Source organism: Neodiprion pinetum, chromosome 3, assembly GCF_021155775.2.
Source record: "Neodiprion pinetum isolate iyNeoPine1 chromosome 3, iyNeoPine1.2, whole genome shotgun sequence".
Classification (NCBI taxonomy): Eukaryota; Metazoa; Arthropoda; class Insecta; order Hymenoptera; family Diprionidae; genus Neodiprion; species Neodiprion pinetum.
The window spans coordinates 1,224,850-1,249,479 of NC_060234.1; the positions used below are offsets into that span (position 1 = coordinate 1,224,850).

General features: G+C 41.0%; 1 protein-coding gene and 1 long non-coding RNA gene across 6 annotated transcripts in view; one reads left to right on the forward strand and one right to left on the reverse strand.

The window, feature by feature from the left end:
* LOC124213681 (metabotropic glutamate receptor 1-like) overlaps nucleotides 1-24,630 on the reverse strand; it is a 47,912-nt gene that overhangs the window by 16,043 nt on the left and 7,239 nt on the right. For 3 of the 5 annotated variants that reach the window (XM_046615220.2, XM_069134089.1, XM_069134088.1), the window contains 6 exons: nucleotides 6,777-7,310; nucleotides 6,538-6,698; nucleotides 6,348-6,455; nucleotides 5,702-5,855; nucleotides 2,009-2,255; nucleotides 251-522 (listed from right to left, as the gene is read on the reverse strand). In XM_046615220.2, the coding sequence (XP_046471176.1) occupies nucleotides 251-522; nucleotides 2,009-2,255; nucleotides 5,702-5,855; nucleotides 6,348-6,455; nucleotides 6,538-6,698; nucleotides 6,777-7,014 (1,180 nt within the window). In that variant the 5' untranslated portion in view covers nucleotides 7,015-7,310. Of the gene's footprint in view, nucleotides 1-250; nucleotides 523-2,008; nucleotides 2,256-5,701; nucleotides 5,856-6,347; nucleotides 6,456-6,537; nucleotides 6,699-6,776; nucleotides 7,311-13,465; nucleotides 13,578-14,324; nucleotides 14,689-24,630 lie in introns of those variants that run through there. The other 2 variants (XM_069134090.1, XM_069134091.1) reach the window with 2 other exon arrangements.
* LOC124213684 (uncharacterized) lies at nucleotides 17,536-20,184 on the forward strand. Its single transcript, XR_011176714.1, has 2 exons — nucleotides 17,536-17,883; nucleotides 19,315-20,184. It is a non-coding gene; the product is annotated as an uncharacterized lncRNA (long non-coding RNA).

Genomic DNA, 24,630 nt, shown 5'->3' on the forward strand with positions numbered 1-24,630 from the left:
ATTATCAATTTTACCCAGAGCGAAGAGAGGAATTAGTGAGATGGAATTACGTATCACAGGCTTCATGTTTTAGGCCAAGGAAATGGTAAAGCCGAATCCATGCTTCAAAGTTCCAATACTCTCCTTGTTCGTAAAATTTCGCAGGTAACCAAATGGGCGAATGAATTCCAATCGTCGAATGATTGCGGGTGAGGTTTAACACGCGATTCGCGTTAAGTCGCGAAAGAAGCGAATGAAATCAGCGACTCACCGGTACAGATCTTCTTGTCGACGGGAAAGACAGTGGTTGTCGGAGTCCTCTCGACGTCCTCGTCGTTACCGGTAAGGCCGGGCAAGGAGCAGTTGAACTTGTGCTGCCAGAACTCTTGAAACCAGGGATTCCTCGAGTTGTTGTAGGGTTTGAGGGCGAAGTAGTGGTCATCGAACTCGTGGACGTAGGGGGAGTGGATTCGTATCGAGAGACTGCCCCAAGCCTCGAATTCGTGCCCGGTGACGACGTCGTCTCGATCAGCCCAACCGTCGCTGTTTATAGCGAAGGAGTGAATTAGCCGGTTGATAATGTATAATTAACGGAGAGGCTGAAATTAAGGACTTACTGGCTATACGTTATCGAGCAAAAGTGAGCCTCGTCGATGATATTGAACAATTTGCGATAAGATAAAAATTCATATCACGTGAGAAAAAGAGCATTCCCTGAAAATTTCTTAAACAATGTTTGGTTTAAGCAATTTCTCAACAGCTTCTGGTCTATATATTATTGTCGGTAAAATTTAATTTTCTTATCGTCTTTATTATGGTTGAGAACGTATAGCAAATACACCCTTGAGGTGAGATTCGGCGAAAAAGCGAATGGAAAAATAGAGGCTTCGACAATTTATTCGCCGGCACCTCGGCTGATTACCTAGCTCGAGGTACCTGCGATTGCGGTTTACCGTAATTGAGTCTCTCCCCTTCTCTGTCAACCCACCCCTAGACCATTTGCTTCCTGAAGCTAAGTCGCTGCATCCGTTACTTAAACAGTTCCGTTCGCTGCTCGACTTATCGTCGCGGCGCCGTTTATCGACGATGGAGATTTAACCCCCGAGGAAGTTCGCCGAGCTTTCGTAGCTCTAGCCAACTTCGTTCGAGAGCTTAATCATCGTTGGGGTAAAATTTGTCCCCCCGTTGCCGAGCCGACGAGTTCAGTTAGCATCGGTGGAAACCCTCGAGTGACGAATCGAAACGGCGGAAAAATTTATGAATTTATGAATTTAGGAATTGACGTTTTGATGTACCGACTAATCGTACCAACCCGAGCCCACGTCCACTCTGGAGAAGAAGACGCAACCACCGGCGCGTTGAAATTAGCCAGCAAATCAGTCATGATTTAATCCAGCTGGAAGGTCACCGAGTCAATTGCCAGAGGAAGAATTGAGCTGGCGCAGCTGACTGGCGAAATATTCGTTCCGAAAAGAAGGTCGAATTTATACTATACAAACGCTCGGCAATTCTTTGAAACGATGAAAGTTTTTACGAGATAAAGATTTTTTTTCTTTTGGCAAGCATGAATCAATCGTTGGCGAAATACAACCATATTTTAGACCTGCGTGTCGATAAATTTGGCGACTTGTCGATTATGAAGAGTTTTCGCCAAATTCCGAATTCTTTAGCGCCGAAACTTAAAGTTTCGAATGGCCCGAAACCCGACGCTCAAAGTTCCGAAATCTGAAGTTACGATAGAGCAAAGTTCCGACGAAGCAAATTTGGAACTTCAAACCCGCGCCTAGGAGACAACGGACTATTCGGTCGTTAGACAATCACTCCGAATACGATCTTTTTACGAGTTTTGTCCAAAAAATTTCAAGAGCTTAGGTCAACTCCTCGCCTCAAGTCCAAGTTCCTTAGAATTTCTACACGAGAATTCGCAATTACATTGTCCGTTGTCCATTTCAGATTGGACATCTCGACATGTTTTTCCATCGAAATCTGAATCAATAATTTTTTTTCCAACGATCATTCAACAAGGTACCTTCCGATGAACATGAACCTCTCTGTCAAATTCAGCCTCCTCGACGCTCCCAGCAGGCCGCGCATCGTCATGCCCTCGCAGAAACAGACGACAACATTCGCGGCACGATCCTGATTCAGGTTCGTCAGGACTCTGTCGAAGGCCGCGTCCTCCGCTGTCGAGAGAACAGCGTCTTCTCGAGCAACGCAGACTCCGCTTCGTTCGGCCAGCTCGCGAAACGCCGCGATTCCACTCTGGCCATAATTTTCTGAAACAAAAAGAAAGAGAAATACATAAAGAAAGAAAACAGTCATTTTCTCAACCGTTTCCGTCACAGCGGAACGCTCAGCGTCCCGCCTCAAAAATTTCCATGTCCTACCCTTATCGCAGTTTATTTACAACTTCAAATGATCTTTGTTACTTCAGATTTGGGATCAGCGTCCCAAAAAACCCCGGAATAACAAGTTTCGGCGAGAGGCATTATATTTTTGATTTTTCTTCCGCCATTTTGGATTTACAAATCATCAAATTCTGACTTCGGATTCGTGATCGGCGACCGGAAAAAGTCCCCGAGTAACAAAATTCAGGCCAAAATATTGAGTTGAAAAACGTGCGACTGAAAGGGTTAAAGAAAACCGTGTTTCGTTAGTCACACAGTCGACGGATGTCAACAAAATTGTTTTCACTCAACCTCGTCAATGAACGAATCAAAATATTTCAGAAAAAGATTCGCACTTTGACAGTTAATGGGGAAAGAGAAAATAAAATATCAAGATATGACGAAAATCGATAAATAGAGAAAAACTGCAAACGCGACAGATTTGTCGTCGCGTGAATAAAATCGTAAATATATATATTATATATATATATATACGCCCCGCCGATCCTGCATGTTTCGCATCGGGAAACCGCGGTAACAGTTTCCGTTTCCGTTGTAGAATAAATTTGTCCCAACAACTTGAAATTCGCTGACTCTGTCGGGTTCCTGTAGTTTCTGGTATGGATATAGAAACGCATATACAACCATACACATGGATATACACTTAATATTCCAAGTGCATTTGAAGTTTCGGAAAATCGAATGTGCGAAATCTTGCGAAACGTATTCTCGTGATTATGACGAGGTATGTACCTACCTATAAACGGAACCGAATACCGTCACTCCGTGAACGAAGATAATTATCACCGTACGTAACAATGGCAGGTTAATTTACCGCAAAAGCGAACAAAGGGTAATTAGAGTGTGCGTTTTATCCTTTTTTTTTCTTTTTTTTTTTTTGTCTTTTTGTTCCCACTCTTTTTCCCCTTTTTATCCTGTCACGGTGTGGATGGATTATAACCGTGCCTTGAATTCATATCTCGAAGCAACCATTTACGAAACGTCAATACGGAGACAATACAAGATAAGAAGAAAAGAAGGGTAAGAAGAAAGGAAGGGGGGGGGGGGGGGGGGATAAAAGCGCAACGAAACAGAATGAAGCCGAATCCGCGAACTCATTCACGACAATTAAACGGATAATTTATATAGACATACTTTTTTTCTCTTCCCTCATTTCCTTTAAAGCACCCTTCGCTTCGAGGCAATTCGTCCCTGCGCTAACGCTCTTTCCAAGGATACATTATAGTCGACGTTACCAGCCCCGCTTGAATTTGGTCGGAAAAAAGATGGGGGTAAAAATGAACTTGAACCCCGGGAATCCCCTGGCTTGTAAAAAGGATTGAAAAAAATCTATGTATCCCGAAACGCCGGGGGGCGACTGCCCGCTGCCACCTTCGATGTGCTTGCAGCGTGAATTTATGAGGAAAGGTTTATTGGCTCGAGTCAGCTAACACTGATGAGGTTAAGGAAGGACTCCTCGTTTCGGCGTCAATGGTTTTTCTCGATTCGCCTCTTTTCTACATTCCGATTTTATCTCTTCTCAATATTCGACGGAAATCCCGAAGGTCGTAGATGGGGGGGGAAAAAAAAAATAACTATATCTATACCCCGTAGAGGCTATAAGTCGAAAAGCACCGATTTTGCCTCTGCGTGAAATCTGACGAAGATTTATTCGGGCATCCGATCTGAACTGATCGTCATTTTTTCTCCTCCGTAAACTTGCCTCAACGTCAACATTTTCATACGAGTATCCATCTCAATGTGAAAGAATTCGCGAATATTTTTTTTCACCACAGATTCGTCCGCACGTTCCGTGTCTGTCACACTTGAGGTCTGAAAATAAAATGAATGACGTACGTATAGGACGTGTTTTTTTTTTTTTTTTTTTTTTTTTTGGAAAAAACCTTTCAATTAAATTTACTGCAACGAATCACCGGACAGCCGGAGCTTTGATCGCTTTGCAAAGCACCGAAACGCCAACCCCTTAATTACCCGTTCATTCCCGTCTCCATTCACTCAGCTGTCGCTCCGTTCGGGATTGTGTACACTTTGCGAGATCGAGCTTTACAACCGTGGTTTTTGTTTTTCTCTCTCTTTTTCGTGCAAACAGTTGTTTTTTTTTTTTTTTTTTTCACCCGATCCGTCCATGTCGCGTTTCGGGGGTAAATAAAGAACCCGGAGAGGAACGCGAATAGAATAATTGGAAAAGGGTGAGCTACAAAATCACGACCAACGATTATTTATACGCTAATTTTATTTGAGAGCGCGATTTTTCAACGGGTGGAATTTTTTTTCTCGAGTATGTTTGAGTCCGTAGATATTTATATGCTGCATATAACGCGATGAATCGACCTCTGTAATACAATACATACACCAGCGCCACACCATGATCAACCGCAACTCCGTATCATGGCGCTCCGAATGAACCCAACGTGAGAATAATTACGCCGGATACTTTGACGTAGGATTCACACGTGTGAAAATATATCCGAGAAGCTTTTAAGATCGGTCGTAACTCAGGTTGAGCGTTAGTCCGATATCTGGTCCACAATGAAAGGCCAGGAAGTAAATATTGAGATATGTGCTTTTTTGTTGCGGATACGCGCGCGCACGTGGCCAAATCATGAGTGGAGTTTCTGTTCTAAACTTTATTAGCCGCGTACGAGATACTCGATAGTACTGAGAGCCGCTCCGCAAAACAAACTTACGCCCTGCAACGGGGCTAAGTTCAGACCATTCGTCGAGCCGAGATTATTTCATTTGTACGCAACAGAGAACTGTCGAGATCGACGGTTTGATTCGGAAATTCGAGAGCACCCTCAAACAAGATATTTTTAGAAAAAATTCCAAACAAGAAGTACTCGAGGAAATGAAAATCAAGAATAGACGCAGATTTTGTGTATACACTTTTTTCAATAATCTACGAAATTTTGAGACGCTCAAGAAACGAATTTCAGCGATTTTTGAATGAGTTCTGGTGCGGTTCTAAACTGAGCGGAGTGACGAGACAAGGAATAATTGAATTCATAACGAACGAATGAATCGATCCGCGAGTGAACTTTTCAGGGACGACCGACTGGGAATCAGGCACCAATTCCGAAGTTGGTAGGTACGAGGCAATCAACGAAGCAATTCGAGGATTGCGGAATCGACGTCGCTTTGTGTAGAAGGCCACCTGGCCGAGGGTTTCGATATGCGGGGGACTCCAGCGGGCAGATACGAGGTGCACAACGGGACTTAGGCCTTGGGGACAATGCATTCATGCGCGTTGTGCGGCAAGATTTGATCGAGGATCTCGGGAATTGCTAATTGGGAATGGGGGATGACACACTCACCGTCAGTGTTGACGATGGACACGTAGGTCCAGTTGAAGTATCTCACCAGATCCACCAGCAGCTGGGCCTGGTAATGATCCGACGGTACGACTCGCAGGAACGTCGAGTACCTCGACTTGTCGGTGAGGTCACGTGACGTCGACGAATAACCGACCTAAAACACGGCGGCTTGAGTCCAACAGATTTTCAAGACCGACCGTAATTATCTCCCGGTAAGGAAACAAAACGTGAAAACACTAAATTGAGTAACAACGGTATAACAATCATTCGGCAGCGATGAATTTGGAGAAGAACTTTTCAAGTGAACACTCCTTCAGGAAAATAGTTTCGTATCGTGTAGGCAGCTTTGGACACCTAAACTTCCTTTCGTGATCCAAGAAGTTTCGTAAGATCTTTGAAATGTTGGGAAAATCGGTTGGCTTCCGATGACGTGGTCTTTTTCACCACTTCAAGCAACTCTAACGTTTGATAGAGACTAAAGATTGAGACTAGTTCCCAAGGAAATACGAATAGTAGCAGGTTATATCTGGTTCGGGTCGAAAGAATCGGAGGCATTGGTTCGAAATCTACACGGACCGATGAACAAAAGGAGAATTTGATTAATCACTGACCACCGCAAGATCTGAATTTACTCAGCTCCACTCACCTGCGGAATGGAGAAAAGCTGAAGCAGGTTTTGAACCTGAAGAGTGACGGAACTCGATCCTGGTCCAACAACGCCGACAAGCGGAGCTTTTCCGTCGGGAGTCTCCTGCTGGAACATTGAAAACAAACAACGACTTTGACGGTCATAAATTGGAAGCAGAGCCAGGATAGCTGAGGATTTGAATAGGGACCTGAGGCGCGGCTTGCAAGCAATGCGCAGTGTCGGCGTTCTGCGAGAGTTGAGACTGAGTGAGCACCGGAGTTATGGCGTCTCGAACCAGTTCGATGCTCTGCTGAAGAGCGACCGGAGCCGACCAGCACGAGTCCCTGGCCTCGAGTCCGAGGGTGACGCCTGAATGAGAAGAAGACGAAGGGCTGACTCTTCCGTTTTCTTTTGTTACGTGAAACCGTCGCGAAGACAAGGACTCACCAGGTAAAATACTGCTGTTGCTGTTGATCTTGTCGAGGGTGATGAGGGCCGTCTCGACCCGTTGAATACCGTACGTTTCGCGAACTTCGCCGCAGACCAAAGCACCCTGACCACCTCTGGGGGTTTTGTGAACGCTGAAGAGGGCGCCGATGACCAAGTCACCTTTGACTCTAGCCGACGGATCCCCGGCAGCAGCGACGCCGACAAACGTGGCTAAGAAGTAAACGATCAGCAGCATGTTTCGAACGGGATCCGGAGGCTACGTTCGGCGAACTTCCGGAAGCTCGAGCGCCGTTTTCACTATCGAACAATGGCCGGACGGTGGTCGAGCGTTTGAGCTGCTCATCTTGGTGCCGTTGATGCGATGTTTTTTTGCACCCTTATTTCCTGCTTGCATAACGCGGGCTAGCTTCCGCAATGTTGTTCACTTTCCGCAACGGGAATGGAATGGAATCGCCGCTTCCCGTGTGTAATGTTCCATCAAACCGCCTCAAGTACGTTTAATGCAGATTTGTTTGAACGTGGAGATTGAGTCTGGAACAAAAGAGGATTGCGATCACTCAGCAAAGATTGGGATAATACGATGGGAAGGGCGCGCAGGATTGCTTGCTTTTTTTATGCACATTCATTACAAGACCGCGGGGATCCTCGCGAAATTTCATACGTCACATATAATGCGACTTATTCGCGAATCACGGCTCGATCACGGAGCTCTATTTTCTTCCAAAGACAATTCCACGGTATAATGAAGACGCTGATGGAACTTGGTCCAATTTTTTCTCCCCCTATCCTATATTTGACGTTAGATTATTCGCTGATCGCCGTTACGCCCGTCAAAATCAGATCACCATAGTCGCAATTACATATCTCTTCCATTATCTCTTTTCCTCGTCTCAAGATGAAATTGGTATCCAACTCTCCTCGAACGAATCTCATCGTGATAAAAGTAATGCCGTACCAGACCTACACATATATATCTATATACCGGAAATTTACTCTCGTCGCGTCGTTTTAAGCCAGTCAAACCGTCACGATGAGCGGTTAAATACGACGTCCAATATAACGAGTGGATTATGTTACGGTATGTGCGGACGAGTATGAGACCACTGTCCGACTTTACCCAGTGTCCGTCAAATTCGTTCCAATTTTTTTCTCCATTTCATGATCGGCAAAATCTAATCGCGCGATAGAAACGATCTCCACCAACAACGGAATAAAATCATTCCACGATTGCATAGTGTCCTGAGGGATAGTGGAAAAGAAATAGAGAGAAAAAAAGATCGGAATACCAAGAGAGAAGAGGGGAACAATGGGACGCGAAATGAAGGGTTGATGTACGAGTAAAACGGTGAATAATAAATCCTGCCACCCGAAATTTACACGCGAGCAGATGCTTGTACAATCCGTGTTAAAGACGTGCGGATAGACGGTTAAGCCAACCACAGCTTTAAGTACATCACGGTAATGCGATTCAATGAGAATTTACACCCTGTAACGTAAAAGCGACGGATTTTCACCAAAGTTCGTCGCGAGTATATGCGCGGATACTAATCCTCGGGAATTAGATACCTTGATGAAAACGCTATGCGCTATATATGAAATTGTATTTATTGTATATAAATCGTATTCCGGTATACATATAGTATAATTGATCGTGCGAAGGATGTGTGATCGAGTGACGTGATCGTCTTCAAGTATATGGGGCATTCCACGTCAAAGTAGCAACCCGTGCACCTCATCCGCTTCGATTTTAATTACTTCTTAGTATGATATTCGTAAAGAACCAAAGGAATCTCGGAATATTTTTCGATTTAGTTTTTTCGTGCCGGAATTGGTGGTTTTTTTTCTTTTCCTCTATCTAAATAGATCACGGAATCATTGAATTTTATATCGAGGTATGTGAAAAACAAAAAAGCAAAAACAATTCCGACATGGAAAGTCTAAAAACTTTCGAAAAAAAAAGTAACAAGGTAGGGGGTGAGGTACATGGGCTGCTAATTTGACGTGGAATGCCCCATATACTTATACTGTCCAAGTCACGATAAGCTTTACCGGATATAATTGGCTCGATGAGGTGAAAATTCTCTATCGTAAAAAAAGAAAGATTGGGCATATTTTAGACCCGCCTGTACGTCCCATGCATCCTTGAAATCTAGAGTGGTAAAAATGAGTCGTTGTTTCGAGTATTGATCGATCGAAAAACCGAATGACGGAGAGGCCGATGCCCCGCGCTGTTATAGGTAGAGACGTGGGGGCAAAGTTTGTAATCGTCGATGAAAATATTTCGAACCACGTGTTCAGGCTCGTTCAGGCGCGTATGACGAAAACAGTCGGAGAGTAAGTAATGACCGAAGCACAGAGGGGCACTTCGGTAAAGTTTTCGAAAATCCTTGCAAGCGCGAAGCTTTTATTATACGTACCCATACGGCATAGGGTTAATTTCAACACCGGCAATTTTACTCGACGATTCCGATCATTATCCAAGCTGGCTTGCAGAATGCGGCTGAATCGAAACAAAGAAGCACGGAGAAATATATCCGCGTGTATTTTATACCGTCAACGTGGAAAAATAGCTACACGTGTCTACAATCGTAACAGCCGCGGGATACGCGAGTTGTGTATGCAAGAAGGAAGGCGAATTAGCATCGGCGATCCAAACGTGAAACCGAAATCGTTGAAAAGCGCTGATACGCGGGGCAGAAATCTTCGTCAGCGAATCAAGGTCGAAGATCTTTCATCAGGGGATAACTAAAGTACGGTATATACGTTTATTATACTTTTATATAAATGTACATCCGTCGGTAGTTATTTACGCCGTAAAGCTCGGCTTTTTACCCCTCCCTCGGAGCTTTCTCATTTTCTTTCCTTCTCCCATTCTTTCATATTCCGTGTCGCCCTAACCGACGCGATGCCGCCAACGAACGGGGGATTTTCATTCAAGGTGAATACATAGCTGTAAAAAAAGACTGCAACGAAAGAGAGAAAAAGAGAGAGAGAGAGAGAACGCTCGTAACAGAAGTCGGGTCTAACCGTGCGTGGAATGAACCCTCCGTATTCTCTTCTTCCTTCTTTAGCGGCTGCTTTTATCAACACGCAAAGAAGAGCGACGAGTAACCTTTATTCATACGGAGTAATTTTTTTTCCTTACAACTCTTTTTCGTGCAATTTTCCGCAAAATTTTGCATAAAATCAAACAAAGTAAACGTAACGAAAATATTCTAGTGGGAAATGTCGTTGATTATTTACTTTCGTTACGCGGAGTGAAAGAAGGAGTAAAAAAAATTTTGCCCAAAATTCCAAACTTGGAGTAAAATTTTCGCGACTTGGGATCGTTTTTTTTTTTTTGTTTTTTTTTTATGTTTCTTATCCCCCGCATTTTTATCGCTGCTTTTGTAGGGTGTTAACGAGGAAAAAAGAGCGGCAGGGGTGGTCGCGTCCCTATTCAGAAAGCGAGGCCTCGTTGGACGGCGAACCGGCGGCCAGTAGTAGCGGAGCGTGATAGTCAGACACGCAGTAGTGGAGCTACTCGGTCCTCGCGTACCGTCGAACAGACGCGGAAAAAGCAAAAGCTCCGCGGTACCGAGATCTAAAATTAATTGCCAGCCAGTTTCTCATCCGTCGGGAGGAGTGCAGCCTCCTCCCCTTTTCCAAGGGTTGCCGTGTTAAGCAGCCTCGCGACGGGTAGGCAAGCTTTCAAAATCGCGAACAAATGAATATGCCGAATCTCGAGAGTTGAAAAAATAGACACGGGGATCGCGGGTGAAAAAAGTAGGATATGTAAGTCTGTATGCGTTTCGCGAAAAGATATTTGTTTTTTTTTTTTTTTCTTTCTCTTTTGTCTTTACGTAACAAATTAACTTACGAATTGGGTTCTTTGATTTACTTAATCGCTGATTATATTGAATAACGAACCCGACCAACGACGTCCGACCCTCGCCATATTTTTCATTTTCGTTCAAAAAATTTCTGCAATCGTACCGACTCTGAAATATTACTCTGCGTTTGTTCGAAATTTTTATTTAACCAGTTGATCAAGTATTGAGAGTGATTTTGAAACGGACCGGTTTTGAAATTCTCAAAAATTCTCAAAAACTGTATTTTCTTTTCCAAACATATCAAGGGCGGGACAAATTTCAACGGGATAATTTGAACCCACGCAAGAGGAAAAGAGATTCAAAACAAAAAAAATTTTTTTTTTTTTTTTTAAAACAGACAAAATACGAGATCGAACGAAGAAAAATTGAAACATTAAGAATCGAGGGAAAAACAAAAATTGCGAGGGGAAAGAAGAGAGAAGTAAAAAAAAAAAAGAAAAAATATTATGTAAAAAAAAAAGAAAAATAAGAACGAATCAGGCACAAAGGTGAGAGAGTAAGAATGGCTGAAACGAACGGTTGTTTGTACACCTACTCGTACTCGCGTGTTGTACAACCTCGTGTCGCTTATTATAGGATACAGGGCTGAATGGGGCAGGTTTGAGAGGCGAGATAGAGGCGGTGATGACGACGGTGTACGAGGGCAGGTATCCATATAATACCTATCATCCGACCGAACACGGACGCGTTCATCTAGCGAGCTTTATCGGGCAGCGAGATACCGCGGAATAATAATATAAAGGCGAGATAGTGCGTACGTACTACATGTGCCGCACGCAGCGCAGACTCTGCTCTTAACTCCTCTCTCCTCTCTTATCTCATCGCGAACGAACGCACTTTACTTCGCCAACCAGCTAGCCGCCCCCTCGCTCACCTAGTTCCTGGATATACACGCCCTGAAAATCCCCGACGGGTTTAGAGTCTGGCAGAAATTAAACCATTCGCTTTCTTCTAGAGAATTTTTTTCAAAATTCAAATCGAAAATATTGACTCCAGAAGACAAAAACAAAAACAAAAACGCTGTCCAAATTTGAGCTGTTAATATTACGAGGTGTGCATCGTCGCAATTTTTTATTTCTCGTTTAAATGACACGGGGAATATTTTTTTTTTTTAACTTTCCAATTTTATAACTCGTCGACGCATTAGTGTACTACCGATAAGACCAGAACGTATCTTTTCAACCTAAAGCCGGTATAAAATTAAACACGAATGCGGTGTTCGAAAATATGTGAATTTAAAAAAAAAAAAAAAAAAGACCAAGAACAAACCCAATCCATCAACAGAATTGGGAATGATGAAGGAGAAAGAAGAGAAGCAAATTAACAACGCGTGAGTTCGAGAACAGAGCCGGGTTAAAGTTCCGAAATTAAGAAAAAAAATTCAGAATTCGGCGCTTTCGAAACTTTTCAAATTCGTAATTTTAACCCCGCCCCGATGGATCTGTATCGAAAGACGGCATACTTGAAAAGTCGTCCGACAATACTCGAAGTGACGTAAAATCCGTCGTGATTGGACTTGCGAAGAGCTGAGAACCCGAGTGAATATACGCCCCTCCCGGAAAACATGCTGTCACAAGCAAATTGTCGATATCGTATAAAATATCGTGTACATGGTACGTACGTGCCATGTATACACATTTTCACATGTCAAGCCCCGCAACGACAAAATTCCTAGCAAGCCGGGATATCACGATTGGTAAATATCGACAATATATTTATTTGCGTAGGCAAGCGGGTAGGTTGAATTCGATTATAGACGACTGGCAGGTGGCCAGCACAATTTAAACGCAGATTCTACTGCCAGGTAGATAAAAACGTTTAGCATACCTGTAGACAATTATCCATTACTCTACCGCGCATATATATATATATAATTATTTATTTATTTATCCGTCCTATTTCCCTCCTTATTGGATAACCTATTTCAAAGAATCGTATCAACTCCGTGGCAATACGTGAATTAATTGCGTGCGTAAGGTCGTTTGCGAACGACGTTTAAAACCACATCCGGAGACGTTTGATCTCAATTCGCTGTAACTCATTTTTTATCATTTTCCTGTATTTCTCCGTTTAATCGTATTTTTTACCATACGATCCTCTCCTCAACTCTTACACTCGTGTTATACGATCTTAGATCTCATTGTTTCAAAATTATCACCGATGATGCAACGGCACCAACATATCTTACCGGGAAATTATGGACGGGGAGTGTTAATTAATTGGAACTCCGCAAACGGTTGCAAAGATATTCATCTCGCGGTTCTTTACAATTCTGCGTTCTAATACCATATAAATCACACGTCAATGTTCAGTGATCACTGCAATAAATAAACTCTAATGCCATATAGGTAATAATAACTTTTCATTCCGTCTCTTCAAATTCTGAGAAACAGAAGAAATAAATGAAACGAGACTCGGGGTTGCGAATCAGGTCGAAACGAAATATCTCAACAACCGTTGCTGTTTTTTTTATTCCAAAATGTGTCACCTGCTTTTCGAAAAACGAAATTCTCTAAACAATTGTACGATGCAATTAGTATGAAATTTTAGCATACCAGGCATCGAGTTTGTTTAAAGCGTTTGCAGAATATTTCTATCGGTGAAAAGAATTAGGATACTTGAGGATTAATTCCGTTTCCATTGTCACGCGTCTGGTTTCCTGCGGATCAACATTTGAATGAACAAAACCGGGCGAGAAATGAACAATTCAAAGCTAAATTATCCCTTTTAGAACTCACAGGCGAAGCGATTTAGCCGTAGTTTTGTCTGAGCTGGTGGTTTCATAATTTACATTCATTACATCGAGCCACTTACCAGTTGCGTAGCTAACGTCGAAAGCTTGTGCGCAGAGTAAGGCTTGTATGGGCAAAGACGGCTTATCTTTATTTTTCCACGTTCATTCCGGGTTTTTTTTTCTCTATTGTTTCTAATTAAAAATTACAGAAACAGAAATCCGCGTTATATAGTACAGGTAACGTGTACGCGGTAAAAAGGATTTCCTCTCACCACTTTTTATTTCGTTTATCATTTTTTTTACGAAAGTCGGAACTCTGAATAGCACTCCGTAATTATTTCAAACTTTCCTCTAAAATTGGTTTTTATTAAAAAAAACACACACACATTTTTAAGACTAAAACTGAATGATATTTTTGTAATTTTCAGAAACATTCTCAAATATTCTTCGATCGAAGACGATTATTTGAGGCGAAATCCTAAAGTGGAAACTATTTACTTTGCATATTTAGTTGACTAATTTCTAGAAAGTAAACATTCCTTAATTTGATTAATTTAGTTTTTTCATTGGTAATTATTTATTTTTATGCACGAAACGGATAATTATACACGTGCAAGAATGAATAATTATCAATGAAAATACGAAATTAAGCCAATTCAGGAACCCTTATATTCTTGAAATGCGTCAGATAAGTATGAAATGAAATAATTTCCACTTCCGAATTTGGTCTCAAATGATCGTCTTTGATCGAAGAATTTTGTGACAATTTTTTCCCAAATTTCAAAAATATCATTCCGTTTTCCTCTTTAAAACTTGATAAATAAATAAAAAAAAAAAACAATAACGGTTTGAGAGAAGTTTTTTAAATATATCACGAGTGCTACTTAGAGTTAGGAAAATCGTATAAAAAATGATTCGCCGAGTTGGCGTGGAAGATACCTCGGGTATGTTTTGCAATCGCTGTTCCTTGTATCACGATTATTTTTCCACACTGTCAAAACGGATCACAATAAAATTTTTATCAATCACGCTCACTCGACGGATCAATCGAATTTCATTAATTGTAAAGTTTTACACAGTTTTAGTCTGTATAATCGAACACCGATTTATTTTCTTGTCGGCAATTTACAATCAAGTTTTCAATACAAGGGAAAAGGGCACGGAAACAAATCCAATTGAACGAATCGCCTCGGAATCAATCAGCCGCGCGTTATATTTACGGTTCGTCACTGGCGGCCGGCCAGTGTCTCGGTACCGCGTGAGGTTCAAACTGGGATCAAGCGAAAAGTTCGCGGCGAGGCGTCGGGACGCCAGCGCCGTCTGGATCCCTCAAGCTTTTCTGGCTCTCCCGCCTCAGCCGCGCGCATCCAGAAACAACGCGCTTCGTACGCGAGAAATTGACGGGATCGCGAGACGCGCGCGCGATTCGAAAATCGACTCACCGATTCAAGCCAATAATCCCGTGATATCTTCGTCGAAACGCAAGTATATAAATAAAGTTCCGTTGGTTCTGTGACAAACTGGAAAGCCTTGCTTTCATTGATTGTCAAGAGCTTTGATTTCCGATTGAATGAACGGGTTTGTTTACTTTGCGATTACGTTTAGTTTTTTTTTTTTTTTTTTTTTTTGATTTTTTTTCGGGGGGCGGGGTTTCCCGCACGAACGAAGAAGCGAAAATCGTCGAAAGGTGGGAGAGGGGTGAGGTTGTAATAAGAGTAAGAGAGTAGGGTCGACAATTCGCGGCGAGAGGATATTAAGTGGGAAATTGCGGGGGATGAAAACGACGACTGTTCCAGGTTTTGATATCCGTCGACGGGTCGGCGTCCCGGCTTCGATTTCCCTTCCGCGCCTAGGCTCAGGGATGATTGTGAGCTAGAGAATTAGGAATTATTGGAGGGTGAGTCCTGGAAACACGCGGCAGCAGAAATATACAGCTGATTTAAAACGGTAGGTCAAAGAAATCGGAAGAGAATGTTCGCTTCTTTTTTTACCGCCTCAAATTTTCAACGCATCTACGTATCCCACTTTTTCTAAAATTCTCCAAGTTTTACATTTCGTTTAATACACGCCATGCCGCCATTTTGTTAATAATTTCGATGACAAAAAATTCTAAAATATTCTTGAGACTATAAATAACAAAGTCCTGAAACTCAAATTACTCCAAATGTTTTCGTTTTCTTAATAAAAAGAAACTCCTAAAAATAGGTAAGATTTTATACCGTCCAAGCTGTAAACCCCCCTCCCCCACCCTTAACCATTTCAAAGCTAAATTAGATCCTAGCGTTGCGATAAAATTTTTCCTCACGGTATCTTTCTGATTTTTATGATTCTGTATTCTTTGATCACGGTATTTAATTTGTTTCAAAATTTTCCTAAACACGTGTAAAAAAATTACACGCACGTCCATTACAGTGGACACGAATTTTCTTTTTTCTTTTACAACTTCACAATAATAGGCGCCGAGCTTGTACATTTCTTTTTATGACACTTCAGACTATTCGAGAAACATTAGTTTTTTTATTTACTACAGGCAGAAAATTAATTTCAAATGGGCTATAAAATTAAACACGAGAACGAAAATTACACGCATCTTTTTTCGACTACTTTAGCTGTACTTTTTCGATTAAAAATCATACTTATTGTTAAATGAACGGTCAGTTTTCAATATATTTTTTTCAGGTAGGTATTCGAATTGTTCGTAAAACTTATTCCTAAAAAAAAAAACCCGAGTAAAACTTTTGTTATAAATTTTTGCAATGTATGTACACAGGAACGGATAATAGTACCGAAAGGATTAAAACGTCTATAAACACGTCGAAAATTCATTCACTTGTCATACTTTTCTTTTCAGAACTAGTAAATTACCATGATGATTTGTCAAATTATTCAAAAAAAAAAAAAAACTACATTATTACAGTTCTGCCAAGATTTTAACCATTTCGCCACAGAATCCTTTCAATTTTGATTACGAAATAATCTAAATCCACACGAAAGACATCTATTTGAATTTTTTCCTGTCTGACAATGACTAGAAAAACGATAATTGTTAAATTCTTTCGAGGATAGAATTTCTTCTACCCGTATGCAGATATGAAATTGAAATTGCATAGGATGGTGATAAAATTCGTTGGTGACACGATAGCGGGCGCAAAATTATTACAACGTTTTTACGACCGAGTCGTGAATGCCATTAAAATTGGTATCGCTAATGCCTGCACGATACGCTACAAATTCCTGCCGCTGCGACTCTCTCTGCTTTTCTCTCGCAACAAACACCCGCGAAATTGATAAGCGAGCCGAAAATGAGCGTAAAAGAATAACATTATTTTCGTACTAATGTGCAGGAATTTTTTTTTTTTTCATACGTTTGCATGATTTTTTACATTTTGTCACTTTGAGTTTCTTTATTTTCAGAGTAAAAAAAGAGTTATTTATTAATCACCGTGAATATAAAAAACTGTATTCTCACTACATCTCCACGTTACGAAGTCTAGAGTACAATTTTAAATTATTTAAACATAACATTACAAAAGATTAAATTATAACGACGATATTTTGAGAATGGGATAATGGATCCGAATTAAAATTGGTATAACCATGAGGTTTTCGAGTCGCTGAATGCGAAGTCGAAATCAGATTTGCAAAATTCAAGTATAGCTTGTTCAACACCCTGAAAAAATAACTAAAACCCTTTGAATTTCGACGAAAATTGATAATGGAAAGTTTCTTGAATCGCTGATGACGAATCTGAAGTCAGATTGGTAAAACTTTTAATAATATTTCAGTTCGAAACGAGTTTGAAACCTGAAAGTTCAGTGGTTGTCCAAGGGTCAGTCAGTCGAGGCCCGTATTTTTCCTGTCATCTTATCTTCTCGCCCGCGGTAAAGAAATTGGCACTGCCGTTTTTCCCTGCTCGTCAATTGAGAACCGAATCGCGTGACGTAAGACAGAGAAGCCACGTGCGTAACAGTATCCAGCGACCGCCGAGCTGGTCAAGAGACTGTAATCACACCGATGTAATCGCGTGTTAAATGCGTGTTAGTGACACGCGCACGCGAGCGTAAAAATACCGAAGCGCTTGTGCGTGCAGCTATAATAATACGAGAGCGTAGAAAACGCACAGAGGGAGAGGGAAGATTTGAATAAACCGCAACGCGACGAGGACGACCGTTATAATTGGTTCAGTCGATACGCAGCTATCATCGGGAACGGACGCGAGTCATGAGCTGTGCGTGAATTGGTTATTAATTTTTTTTTGTTGTTTTTTTTTCTCGTTTCTTTTTTCCGTAAGAATACCGGAAAACGTCGGGATTCAAAGTCAATCAATTAAGTTGAAATATTTAAAAAAAATTAACAATCCCTCCAATTTCCCACCGAGTCATGATCGGCGCTGGGGGAAATTCGCCGTTTTTCATTTTCCTCATCTTTTTTCTATCCGTCAAATCCGCAGACCCAAAAAGGTTTCTCGCTCAGGCCTTGAACATCGAGCCCAGCCACGGTGAGAGAAATTGCATTCCCCCTTTTTTTTTCGTTCGTATAATTTTTATTTTCACGTCTAAATTCTGTGTAAAATAATTTTTTTTTTTTTTTCTATTCTCGTTCGATAAAACCTCATCAGTTCTGATCGGACGAATGATAATCACAGTTTACACCAATTGTTGTACTATATGGAATATTTTTTCAATGACATCGTTGTTTGTATAGTTTTATGTAATTAAATACGCGGAAAGAATTTGTTTCTTTTTTCTGTTTTTGTCTCTTGAAAAGGCATTATAAGCTCGTCAGCCGAGAACGAGTCAAACCTGATCATTCTCTAACGCCTACGGTGAAACGTGGCTGATTGTGAAGAAATATTTTTATCTCTGTTTATACTATTTGTAAACTATCCTTGACTTTTGGCGATGAGCCATCGTTACTCGTAAAATTCATTGAGAAAAAAAAAGGAACATTAATGAAAAGCCATTCTACATCCAAGTGAAGGTAATATTGAAACAAATCCTCCGACTATGCATGATTTATCTTCGAAATTACAGGTTATTTCTTTCGGTCGAAGTTTACGTCGTTTGCGTAATTTGTCACGATTTTTAATTCTTTATTTATAACTATTATCATACGTCGATTATAGAAAAGAGTTTTGTACAATTAATCTAGATCGGATTTTCTCCGATCATTCTACATAATTTAACGTTGAGGCAAGGATGAAGATGGAGAAGTGAGAAGAAAATATGGAGCATGGAAAAAGAGAATAAAAAAAAAACAAAAAGTAAAAAAAAAATGAAAGTACAACGCGGACTTTAAACTGGTTTATATATTGTACCCCATAAGACACGCACCTTTCTCCGCACCTGTGCACCACAGCCACACGTTACAAATAAACATCATCGCTGAATTATTTCCGACAGTTTTTGGCGCGTTGTGAGATTCCCACGTTTGCGGTATAAACTTCCCCGCCCGAGCGAATAAATCGACTTTTTATATCCAACCCCAACAAACACTTGTCTTGACCTTAGATTTATATATGTAATTTTATAAAATAAATCTCTAGCGGAATGAATTGAAAAGACGTGTGACGAAATAATTTTGCAACATTTCTCTAATTCTTCTCGTTCTATCGCTTCTCGTGTACCACGCAAGAAATAAAAAAAAAGGAATCATTGGATCCGAAAGATAATATTTATTCCAGTACTTCTGACGTCAGATAATTAATCGATGAAAAAAAAAAAATTTGATTTTGCTTTCAAAACTGTTAAATTTGGCTGTGATTTTTCACTCGGACGTTTTCGAGATGATCGCAAAAGTTCGGAGAACAGTCTCTCGTCCCTTTCCATGGTGATGAAAAGTATAGCAAGAAAAGTGTATTTCCGGCTTGTTTCCTTCTCTTTCGCAACGCTGGATTGATCGCAATGTGTGTTTTTCACGACTTTTGCAGACAGGCCGTGCGTCGTTGGTGACGCTTGGGCCGAGGAGTGCGTCAGCTGCGTTTGCCTCGAGGGTGGAAAAGCCTCGTGCAAATCGTCCTTTTGCGCAACGCGTATGCGACGCGAGCTGGACGATTGCAAGGAGGGCGAGATCACCCACGTGGAGTGCAACACGTGCCGGTGCAAGAACAACACGAGGGTTTGCACGAAAAATGATTGCGGAAAGGAGCGTCAGCCGCACGGTGGAGCGAAGCAGAATCACGCCGGGAGGAGTTACAAGAAACGCGAAAAAAGGGCGAGACGCGTCAAGGGATAAATGGACTCGCCGAGAGACGCGGTTTTGGAAATCGAACGGCTGTATAATTAAGGAGAAATTCAGAAAGCTGCGCGGTGAGAAATTGTCGCAGAAAATGTTGCGCCTGTTCGTCGTGAATTCCGGGAAAACTGCTTCGTCGATTTCGATTAATGGTTCATGAAAAAAAAAAATAAAGTATAGGGTATTTAGACATGATACGTGAAATTTTTCAAGCTTCCACCACTTCCGGTTACGGGATAGCGAATATTTCAATTTTTCAACAATTATTACACGCATCCGAATTATTAGAGGAATGACTCGAAGGATTTGGACTAAATTTTAGCGATCAAGTTTTCGGTATGGAAACGTGTCGCGAAGATTTTGATATTTTCAGTACTTCTCATTACGCGTATTCTCAATTTCAAGAAAACGGCGAAGTCAGAGGAATTTTAAGGGTGGATGAATCCGGACTTTTTTTTTAATTCTCGACGAGTATAATTCGTCTAAAATGTCTGCAAACACATCGAAGGTTAACTTTGTGCTGATTATTATACTCAAAATTATGAATAAATTATGCAATGAAGAACTGACGAATTTTGTAGAATAGCAACGACGATAATTGCGATAAGATATCGTTAATTTTCTACTGAAATTCTTGGAATTTAAAAAATTAATCGTGCAAGATCACCGCTTACTGAAAAAAAAAACATGTTTCAAGTGAAATTTTCTCTTTTTTCAATTATATACATCGATGTCACACGTAGGATAGGATAAGGAAAGTCTGAAATTTCAACAGGGAAAACGATACCTAATTTTGTAAGTATACAAATTATGCCAAAGGAAACCTCGTGTATCAATCAACCAGTGTTTCAAAATAAAATAAAGTCCAGATTTATTTTAATGAACAATTTTCTACAGAACGATGTATTATTTACAATATGAAAAGTTGAAGGTAAGTGGTCAACGGGGTCAAAGGACGCGGTGAGTGAGGTTGATTTGCAACGTTGGACGAAACTCGTGCGCGCAGCCAGCGAGGCCTGCAGGTATCATTGTAAAAGTTTGTTTAACCGTGTAGGGTATAACAAGGGAGCGTTAATGCGTATTTTGCTTGGCTGGTTTCGTCGAGGCGCCCCTATCACGAAAATCTGGGAGGCGTAACTGAAACGAGGCCAAAACTCGAGCCAACCCGACGCAATCCGATACCCAAACCCAAACAAAGCGGGAACCCTTATAATTTTTAACAAGCTTTTCGCGTTGTTGAGTAATTCTTCGACAAATTATGTACGTACGATGTGACAAGCGCAGGTAAAAAGGATGTGCCTCGGATCCTGCGAGAGATATTTATTATACCTATGTAGTATAATTGTAAGTTGTACGGAAAACACGCAACGATCGTTTGCAACTTCAAATTTTTCCACAAATCGATATCGCGGTAGGGGAAATTCAAGTATCAGCTAATCCTAAAACAGGGATATAGGCCGTCCAGAGAAATGTCATCAAACGTTACTCTGTAGTACCAGGCATTCCGGGAAATTCAGAGTGCGTGACCAAAGCCAAGAATAATAAAATAAAATTCTTTAAACGCACGCGTTGAAAACGCGACCTTAAAACGTTGAAAACAGTGTAGTGGGCAGAACAAGCTGACGTTACCAATCGTTGTCACTTGGCGTGGGATGCCAAAATTTGCAAAAAATGCGTTAGCCGATACTCGTATGGCCCCCAAGACACGTACGTGAAAATTTTGTGAGCGTTTACGGTGTCGTGAAATCAAGATCGCTGAAAATTAGTGAAATCGTTAAACTCGCGTGGATCGACTTTCGATCGCGTCAGTTTCGTAATTTCATTGCTTATGCCTACATATACGGACATTCCTGCATAGATTCGTTGACAAATATTTCGACTCGCGTGAGTCAACAAGGCGGAAATCCCATCGATTATGAATAATTAAGTTACGCTCGTTCATTTGTAAAATATTAATACCATTAATGTTCTAGGTAGCTTTATAAATACCTGCGACTATAATAGCAGATGATACAACAGCCCAAACGTGACAAAATTCTTTCTATTCTCCTTTATTACTTTTCGTCACCGTTGTTGAGTAATATTATTCTGATATCGACGAACGTAAGTTTTCGAACCTCTCGAATCCGGAAAACAGATTTTTAGAAAAATATCGGTCTGTCCGAAAGAACGAAAGCGGCTGGATGAAAAAATTTAAAACTTACAGAACTTTGCAACGAAATGATGGGCATTAAAAATTGCCGTATCCCGTTTAATTTGAACTTCCGGTTCTACCGGAAGTATGTGTTTACCAAATAAACGATTACGTTTTCTCCAATCTATATATTTATTTCAAGAATGTTTCTAATATTTCTTTCAAAATTTTTTCATTTTTCGACAAGACCCACGGACTCTTCCCTTTTCATTGTGACGAAAAGTACCGCAAAAAAACTGTTTTTTACCCTATGATTACACGCGCAAACCGAAGGATGCGGACGGTCTAATCAGCCAAATTTTCTGCTCGTTACACGGCCCTCGTAGCAGCTGGGATCAGCGTACAATTTAATCCGTTATTAATTCAGAGATATAATGTAGCCACTTTGCGCCCTGCGCTCGGTTTTGGGGGAAAATCGTCTTCATATACACGACACACGTAGGCACATTCAAAACACGTATGTATAACAACGCACAGTGACCCAATTCTGCGAACTTTACTAATTGAACGAGCACTTTTCAAAATTGGCTCAGGAATGCCGCGTTATTACGCCCATGCCGAGCACGCGTCCTGTAATATTAACTAAGGCATATTCTCTGAGATCACGGTTGGCGCATTAATTATTTCTAACGCACAGAAAAGACAAGCTTTGATCCCATGTAGTAAGTTTTCATATTCTTTATCGAGAAACTGAAATTTTCATTTCAATTGCACGTATTTATTGATGGAATCTGAAACATGCAATGCGTATAACACAACTTATTCACAGCAGCTGGTAATTGTTGTTAAGAAACAAAAAAAAAAAAAAGATTGAATAGAACGGAAAAATTGCAGAAACGGACAAATATCGTTAAGGAATATTCGAGGAAACGAAATATTTGAATGAGGCAGTAACGAGGACCGTTTTAATAAAACGCGGGAGCAATAATTAACGGGGAAAATCGCTAATTGGTTTGATGAAAAAAAAATCGAACAACCGTAAACGTAATAATGAACCGATGGGAGTTAAATTCAATTCGCAAAGGGGCAATTCAAGAAACAATAGAAGGCGAAATACACCACAGGACAAAACGTAAGGCGTGAGTGTCGCACGAGTTGGTGGAAATATTGAATCGAATCAAGTCTGGTATGTACGCGGAATTGCGAGAGTGTGTGTGATCTCTCTGTGTGTGAGACTACGTACAACGTGCTCGTGTGGTGCTGTGCTCGCTTTAAATTGCTGTGCCAACATCTGTCGGGAACTTATCAAGGTACATAAAAAGTAAACCCACATTACTGACAATGAGTTCAATAATAAATCTATATTTTCAGCTAAATTACTCGCTGCTCGTTAGAATGTTTAGTTAATTTAATTTTGCCTAATTTAATTTATACTAAATTCTTACATTTCATACATATTTATAACAACGACGATGATTGAAAATTTTTAATTTTCGTGCTCATTTTTCTTTCTACGATTGTTGCTGTAATTTTTGTAAACTCCCGCGCTTGTTTTCACCATCGATGTTTTCAGAATATCATCGATATGCCGTCGCCTTGTTGCAGCATGAAAAAGGCGTGAATACGCTGTTGATTAAATGTAACAACTCAAAACTCAAATAAAATAACCGTCTATACGATTCTCGTCAAAGCTTTGACAAGCCTGTGCGTATAAGTATTTGCTCGACAAATTTTCAATATTTTCCGTAAACCCGTGTCCCTTTTGCATTCTAACAAAATGATCACCAGGCTCCTATATCCCGAGAAATTCGTCCGTGCGGCGAAAGAAGATAAGGCAAAAAACGGCAGGGCAAATGAGAAGAAAAATTTGGCACACGAAAAATCAACAGCGTGTACATACGTTCATATTTTCACCTTGTTTTTCTTTACCCCGAAATGCAAAGTTCGCAAAGGCGGAGGAAAATCTCTGGTAGCCCCGACGGGTTACGTTGCGGAGGATCAAAGAAGGGGACGTTAAATTACTGGGAGGGGAAAAAGCTCTCTTCTCAGCACCCGCAGCACTTCGAGGCGGTGCTCGAACAGACGCGGGTCGAGGGTGCAGACACCGACCACGTATACCGACGACAGTGCGGAGGATACTCGAGTCGCAATTAGCGAAATGCTCTCCAGCAACAATGATCAACAGAGACTAGTGTGTGTTTCGCGCGGCTCGAAGAAAAACGAATAGAAACCGATTCGAATTTCAAAGTTTTTAAGTTGTAGATCATTGTTTTCTGCTTTTTAGTTTTGTCTGTAACTGCGTGAAATTTTACAATCGACTTTAAATATCCTGATGAGATTATGACGAAGACACGTGACTAATGTCACGTATATTACAGTTTCTTTTCACCTGATCTGAGTTCGAGTTCCAATCCGAATTGTCCGAAATTTTTTTTCTCATATTTTTCAAACAAATAACATTGCATTGTCATCCAGGTCTGAGCTGTGTTTGAAGTTTCAAGTCCCCGGCTCACTGGGCAGTTGGTTTAAAATCGATTGCAAATTTTGTACCAAACAGAGGGACAAGAAATCGAGTTAATAAAAAGGTATGAAAATAATACTAATAATATCGCCCAAAAATTTCCCGCTCTATTTCTACACGCGCACCTTGGTTGAAATAAATACGAACACCTCAGCCTGCAATTTGCGAAAAAATCAATGCAACGGAGGAACGATTCCCCATTCGTACGATCCGCGGTACCCAAAACATCCTGTGTCCTGTTCTATTAATCGGCTTCCCTGGTCTCTGTTGTTTTACAACACGTGACGACTGAATTTCGGGTGGGGGAAAACGATCGGACGTCAGTCGTTCGTCAGCCTTGCAGCGTGCAACACCGG